A 7,751-nucleotide genomic window follows, 5' to 3' on the forward strand; every position below is an offset into this window, starting at 1 on the left:
AGATGGATAGATATGAGGGGGTATATGGGTGATAGAAGGATAGATATGAGGGGGGTACCTCGGTACACCGCTCGGTGTCAGTCAGCACCGTCTCTTGCCGCTGTTCGGTATTCTGTCGGTCATGCTGTGTCTCTCCGGAGGTCACGTGCTCCTAAGTCTCTCTCAACCTAAACGATCCACCCAATTGACGCCACGCTGACGTCAAGCCTGATAGGACTCCGCCTCGTTGCCTAGTGACAGGAAACTCTGACGCGCAGAATGATGTCGCCGTCTCCATGGAGACTGCTCCGTGACGTCAGAGAACAGCTGGCGCCGTAATTGTCAGGTTTCAGTTTCAACCCACGACGCCTGCGCATTGAGTCTCTGACGTCAGTGACACTTAAGAGTGACACCTTGCGGCAGCGCCGAAGACTGCCTGAGAAGCCCCAAATTGTTCTCTCATCTTTTCTAGAGGGCCCCTAACTATCCCTCAAGAGGCAAACTCCTAGAAAGGCAGTGTGTGTGTGTGTGTATGTATGTGGAGATCGAGAGACTACCACTTCTTTCACAAGGGCCCATCCTCCTCTAGCGGGGCCCCACCTTCTCCAGAAGGACAGCCACCCCTTCATAAGCACCCAACTATTTCAGAAGGATCTTATCTCTTTCAAAAGGCTCGTTTTATTTTAGGCCTTAAACATCCTACAACAGTGTTTCTCAACCAGGGTTCCTCCAGAGGTTGCTAAGGCTTCTTTGAGCCATGAGCTTCTGAGGTCAGTGTAAGTGACACCAATGATCTTTTTGGCTGTATGTAGGGTGAGATTCATCTTACTAGCCAGCAATGTAAGATGAATTCTCACCTTTTGACATGGTCCCTGACCCCTCCCCCATTCTCCTTCCCTATAGGGGCCAATTGCATTCATGTGCAGCAAAAAGAAACTCATATCACAATTCTGTCCTAGTGCAATTTATCTGTATTGCAACCTTTCATTAAACTCCAACCATGTATAACATCTGGCTTTTACAAGAAGAGACATAACTTTCCCAGTAACCGCCAACCCTTTAAGATGAACAGGACATCTTTTCCAGAGGACTCCCAAATCTTCCAGATGAGGAGGCCAAACTCTGAAGATCTGGGGTGGTGGTGGAGGTTTAAATACCCATATTATTAAATATATGTTGGGGTTAGGTTGTATATACAGATTCTGTACGTAGGGATTCTGTATGTAGGGAGTGGGGGAATCACGTCTTCCCTGAAGAATATGACCAATCTCTATGTAATTCAATTAAAAATCTCTGCAAAGGAATGGTAGATTTTTTAATAACATTAAACCCAACCATGAAAATAGGAGAAAATTCAACTCAGACAAGAGTGATTTCACATACAGTATAGGATGTCACCAATGTATAACATATATGACAATATCTGCAATATCAGAATAACATCACAGCAAATCACATAACAAAGGGGAACACGTATTGCTATTCAATATTCTGCTGACCCCCAATTTCCTCAAGCAGCTCCTTGGCTGTTCTTTGCAGGTGTGCATTGTTGCTCTGTGACAGTTCCATTATGTTTGGCAGACACTCCTGTACGTCTTTCCAAAGCAGCCTCAGGACATCTGGATCTACAGACAGCGACTGGAAGAGGAGCAGAGCATGCAGACAAACCTCAGCATCTGGATCTGCATGAGAGATTGTGAATGGCACATACATTAATAGAAGGACATGACACCATATTGGTACTGATAAGGATTACCCAAAACTGGAACCTAACGCTTATAACCTGTACTATGAATCCTATAATGTGTGTCCTGTACCCCATAGCCACAGTCTACCACCAACAAACTTCATCTAAAACATTGAAGCCAGTACCAATATTACAAACCTATAATTCACACCCCATTATTTATCCATTAGTGGCTTCATCTTCATCTGTGTATCCAGGTATTTATGTTCACTCAGATTTCTGTTTGCTTAGACTTCAGTGTGTTCAGTACTGCAGCCCCTCAAACTGATTCCTGTTTTATTACCTAAGCTAATGGACCTGTGATTGTTAAACAGATATTGCTACTCGCTGTCTAGGCCACCACTCTCTTGTTCCCATTGCTTGGTATGAGCTTGGCTTGTTCAATGTGTACTGCTTGGCCTGATGTTGGTTTGTTTTATGTATGCCAGTCTTTGCAGCCTAGACTCTTGTTAACTTGTGTTAGGTATGATGGTCCTTGTTCTTGTTGCCTTGAGTGACCTTGGTTTAATCTACTGGTCCCTGCTGCTTGGACTTATGATGGATTTTTTTTTGTACACTGATCTTTGCGACATTGACTGATGATGGCTTGTTCTAAGGACACTGGTTCAAATTGCCTGGGATGGTCTTGGCTTGTTCTATATACAATGGTCCCTACTACTTGGACGTATGTTGGCTTGTTTTATGAAAATTAGTCCTTGCTCCATGTTTGAAGGGACTACAATTAATATGAATATGACTTGTATGCAAGGATAATTTTGCCTCCTTGAAAGCAAACTATAAATCTCATTATCTGTGGAGACAGATGCAGACCCAACAACCATAAAGGAATCACTGTACAGAGACAATCATTGATCTTCTATGAGTGGATGCCTGAGGATCATTACCACCTTGGCCAGTTCGCCCACCTGGTGGTAGTTCCTGCCCAGGCCAATTTACTATAGCTTCAGGCTTCCTGGAGGGGGCAAGGGCCTGAAAAACAATCTCAAGCTTGGGACATATTTTGTGACCTCCTAAAAAAGACTTCACCAATGATAGATCAACAATGTGATTTGCTCTGGACTGGCAAAGGGGTGTAGTTCAAGGAGGGAAAACCCTGATTTGTATGGTTGTGTGAGTGAGATTGACCATGTGCTAGACATATTATTATTATTATACAATATTTATATAGCACCACTATATTAAGCAGCGCTGTACAAAGTCCATAGTCATGTCACTTACTGTCCCTCAAAGGATCTCACAATCTAATGTCCCTACCATAGTCCTATGTCATTAATGTAGTCTAAGGTCAATTTAAGGGGAAGCCAATTAACCTAACTGCATGTTTTTGGGATGTGGAAGGAAACCAGAATACCTTGAGGAAACCCACGCAGACACGGGGAGAACCTGCAAACTCCATGCAGATAGAGACTTAGGCATAGAGCAAGATCACTTTCTTCTCCCTTCCTAAATACCTTGTACCTTCTTCCCTTTGTCTTGTAAATGATATGTATATATTATCCTGAGCTGTAAATAAACCTTTCCCTTTTATAAGATATATTGGTCTTTCTTTGAAAACAAAGCACCCCAAACAGAGCACATTCTACACTGCATAAAACCTTTGCTGCAGGTTACTAGTCAAGTCTAAAAGCTCTTGCTACAGGTTCCCATTCCTTGCATTTAACACTTGTAACACCTTCCAATTGGTCCTTTAATATGAGAAGAGAAGCTTTAATGGTAATTAGGGAGTCCCAAGAGGGCAGGGTAATGCCCGACTTTCACTTATCCTGCAATCACCTTAGGCACCATTACTGGTTCCAAAATAGGCATTAATCATTCAGTACTGTTTCCACAAACAATTACATGGTATTAGATATCTACATATTTGTTTATATTCTATTTGAATACCATATTAGCAGAATTATATGCAATGATGATAGTAAAGGTTAGGATAAATTGAACTCAGGGTTCTCCCCAGGCCCTTTTACCTGGGCGCACCACCTAGCACTTTTCAGCACCCACTCGGCTGTTTTTGGCTGGTTACGGAAGAGTTTGGTCACAATACAGGGGCCGCCACCCACCTACAATTTCTTCCCACCCGGCTTATAAAAATGTCTGGGTTGAGCACTGGAACTCATGTGTCTATGGTATTAGACAGCACCTCAAACATCCCTATTCATCCAATACAAAGTATGACAATGACGAAGACACTGCTGCATGTGACTCACCACTCAGAAGCCTCCGCAGTGCACTGGGGAATCCCTTTACTTGACTCATCCATAGGAGACCACACTGATTAATAGAGACATTGTACAGACACTTCAACAGAAGACTGCCAGAAGAAAGACAAAAATGACATAATGTATAGTATATCCATTCTTTCCTTTCTCCATACTTCAATAATCTATACATCCCTCCCTCCAACCATCCCTCCCTTCATCCGTACACCCCCTTCCATTCATCCATACTTTCCTCCATTTGTTCTTTCATTAATCCTTCCATCCATAGATCTCTTCATTTATCCCTTATAGAAAATATATCACTGCATTCATCTGTCCATCCATCCCTACTTCTATCCCTCCTTCTTCCAGTCATCTATCTCTTCTTTGACCTATTACCTATCCATTCATCACTTTATCTATCCTTCTATCACCCTATCTATACCTTTATTCATACATCTTTTCATCCATCTAACTCCCCACGTTCCCACCATTCATCCCTCTACCCTTGTGTCTAAACCCCCCCCCCCCCCCCAATATTTTGCATTCATTCCTTTATGCACAGCTCACACTCTTAAGCGGCTACATGTCCCAAGTCTGATCTTCCCAAGGATCTGAATCCAGCTCTCCATCAGTTCTCTACATGATGTAATGAGGAAATCCCGACCACAGGACACGGCTGCCACATCTGTAAAAAGCCAAAACTGGCAACAGTCAGAAGGGGTCACGGCACTATACAGAGGGACAGTGAGGTGAAGTACAGCCCTAGGCACTGATTTCAGTATACCATAGTATGCTTCTTCATAACAGAGTACATATGCAACAAACTTTTTTTTATATTTTCAAAGTGTCCATTTGTTAAATTTATCTACACTTCTTGGTCAAGAGATGCAACAAAAAGTGAAAAGAAATCTGCAAATGTGAGAGAAATTCAACCCTTCAGCCAGGTTTGGATTTCGCATCAATTCCTGGTAATGGTCAGGAAATGGAAAGGATGAATATCTCCATTGGGGGCATAGACACCAATAAAAACCTGACAGCAGTCAGTAGATGTAAATAATTTGACAAGCAATTCACATATGTGTATGGCTAGTGGGGATGTGTCAAGTTTGTCTTCAGCCAAATGGCTGTTATATAGAGCCAATTCTGCTGTTGGCCTCCTCGGCACTGTATTTGGTTTCCCTGCGCATGTCTTTACTTCTCTGAGACCTTCTCAAGCATATTATGGTCTGACTGGAACCTCCTCACATCACCACACAGCATTGAAGGCTCTAGGAGGCTATAACGGTTAAAGCTTTTCCTGAGTGGATAGCATTGTGCACACAGAGGGGCATTATCATCACACTATGGGCCAGATTTATGAAAATTGCTCCAAAACTGGAGAAGATAGACCATCATGGGAGAACCTGCGTGCAAATCTGGAATGGGTTTCTTAAAGTCACTTGCTATTATTTGGCAAATGTTTTCAATCCTAGATCAGATCCATTCCAGGTTTGCTGAATCTGTGATAGTCTATCTTCTCCAGTTTCCAAAGCTTTAATAAATCAGGCCTGTTACATCACATGAAGGTAAGACAAGGTTTATAACATCTGCCCTCATAACATCTAGCATCTCCCAGCAGGTTACAAACAAAGATATTAAGGTACTAGTCTTCACTTCAAATACTGCTTGAAAGGTCAATGAGCTGCGATGTTTTGCAATTGAAGCCCAGCAAAGATAAATCATGCCACATCATCTACACTTAGCAGTCTAAAGCTTGCTTAAAGCCACTGGGCTAAGTATTCCAATACCATAACTTACAAGAATTCCCTGCTACTCACTGGTTACTATACCGGCAAACCCAAGCACATATTGGACATCTTCATTGTCTTCATCCTGTTCTGTTTCATCCAAAGCATCCACATAACTGGCTACAGTCTGGGAGGCCATCATAAAAAATTCAGTACATTTATCCTAAAAAATGAAGCAGAAGATGAAGAATGTTGAAATTCTGTTCTGACTGATTTCACACGGCCCATTTATCTATGGCAAAAATTGCTTTCCACAAACAATCTCTTTTGGGATATCCGACCACTTATCTGCCTATTGTTAGGTTAATTTTATAGGTGTGTATATCAACTGTTTTTGATCCACATAATCATATAAAAACAACAGCAATTCCACCTTTATACCTCCTAACATGTAATTTTACCAGTTTCAAAATTATCACATGTAGTCACTAGGGGAAACAATGCCTTTTGTGGTATATAATCTTTTCCAGATACACTTCATCAGGAGTAAATAGGAGGTTGCTATTAAAAAATGAAAATACAATTAATATGAGGAAAGTCCCCAGCTGGCAGATGAGGTATCAAGCTGCTCCGTATATGGAATTATGGCAGACGTTTACCGTGCATGCGCAGGTGGTGTCAACTGACAGCTGGCCATTAGGAAAGCCGCAGCTGCAGCTATGGGTTCCCATTCATATCTCCTGCGTACTACAGGCAGGATGGTTCTCCATTCTAATAAGGGATACATCCCGGTATTTTTAGTAATTTCATTTTACTCCTATAAGTTTCCTTGATTTCCTTGATTATACATCGTATTGTTCATATAGGAATTAATTTCCAAGCCAGTGCTTGGAGTTGATAAATCACAGAGCCCTCTAGAACAATGTGCTTGGAAGACTGCATGACCAGATACATAACTACTGTTGAAGGTTTTGATTGTTATTGTGTAAGTCTCTGGATAATCACTCAGTACATTTTATTTTATGAACCTCTGTTGACCACTGTAAGATAATTGTGAATTCTTGATGTTAGTTTAAGCAAAGTTGTATAGTGAGTACAATTGTTTATATGTTGGAATTTTAGCTTACATGAAAAATGTAAACCTTTTCCAACTAAATATGAATCCTGTGACCCTGGACAACTAGGACTGCAGATAAGACTTTGGCCCTGATTTATGAAAGCTCTCCAAGGCTAAGGAGAATACACTTTCAGAAGTGAACTAGGTGATCCAGAAAACATGGAATATATTTTTAAAAATCATTTGCTATCTGCTAGCAAATGTTTTGAATAATGGACCAGATCCATTCCAGGTTTGCTGGATCACCCAGCTTCACTGATGAGAGTTTATTCTCTCCAGCCTTGGAGAACTTTTATAAATCAGGGTCTTTGTGTGACTCTAGACAATTAGGACTATAGATGGATTGTCATCGTATCCTGAACAGCTGGGACTGTAAATAGGGAGCCAGATAAATTCACAAATCACAATTTACTACCATAACTCACCATTCCCAGTATGTTTGTTACTGTCTCCTCTCTGTTTGAGACGCTCCAGAGCAATGTGCACAACACAGATCCCACGTGAGTGCAGTAGTATGTCTGCTGAACAGACTTTTCTCTCAGGGTGGACAGCTGAAGGAGCAGAGAAAGGTTCTCCTGTACCAATGCGAGAAGGAGACACAATAAGCATCAGAAGCAGCTCAAAGGACAGTTAAACAAAATACTTACTATACTGATACACTCATGTTTGACAAGAGTGTAGTATGAGTACAGAGGAGAAGACAGAAAAGAGAAGTATGAGGGTAGATGAGGAGAAAGAAGAGTGAAGTACGAGCGTAGAAGAGGAGACAGAAGAGTGAAGTATGAGGGTAGGTGAAGAGACAGAAGAGTGAAATAAGGGGTAGATGAAGAGACAGAAGAGTGAAATATGGGGTAGATGAAGAGACAGAAGAGTGCAGTATGAGGACAAGAAGAGTGAAGTATGAGGACAAATGAAGAGACAGAAGAGTGCAGTATGAGGACAGATGAAGAGACAGAAGAGTGAAGTATGAGGACAGATGAAGA

The 7,751-nt window shown here is 41.7% G+C and overlaps 2 protein-coding genes across 6 annotated transcripts in view; both read right to left on the minus strand.

Annotated features, from left to right (window-relative positions):
• The window catches only part of SIK1 (salt inducible kinase 1), a 6,862-nt gene extending 6,648 nt beyond the window's left edge, over positions 1-214 (minus strand). Inside the window, exon 1 of the mRNA XM_072398516.1 lies at positions 59-214. The gene's annotated coding sequence lies outside the window, so the exon portion shown is untranslated. The remainder of the gene's footprint in view (positions 1-58) is intronic.
• A 1,066-nt stretch (positions 215-1,280) lies between these two features.
• HSF2BP (heat shock transcription factor 2 binding protein) overlaps positions 1,281-7,751 on the minus strand; it is a 9,694-nt gene continuing 3,223 nt past the window's right edge. For all 5 annotated transcript variants that reach the window (XM_072398521.1, XM_072398520.1, XM_072398519.1 and 2 more), the window contains 5 exons: positions 7,194-7,343; positions 5,742-5,874; positions 4,492-4,609; positions 3,931-4,034; positions 1,281-1,661 (listed from right to left, as the gene is read on the minus strand). In XM_072398521.1, coding sequence (XP_072254622.1) covers positions 1,459-1,661; positions 3,931-4,034; positions 4,492-4,609; positions 5,742-5,874; positions 7,194-7,343 — 708 coding nt within the window. In that variant the 3' untranslated portion in view covers positions 1,281-1,458. The remainder of the gene's footprint in view (positions 1,662-3,930; positions 4,035-4,491; positions 4,610-5,741; positions 5,875-7,193; positions 7,344-7,751) is intronic.

The sequence above is a fragment of the Pyxicephalus adspersus genome, chromosome 1 (genome assembly GCF_032062135.1).
Source record: "Pyxicephalus adspersus chromosome 1, UCB_Pads_2.0, whole genome shotgun sequence".
NCBI lineage: Eukaryota > Metazoa > Chordata > Amphibia > Anura > Pyxicephalidae > Pyxicephalus > Pyxicephalus adspersus.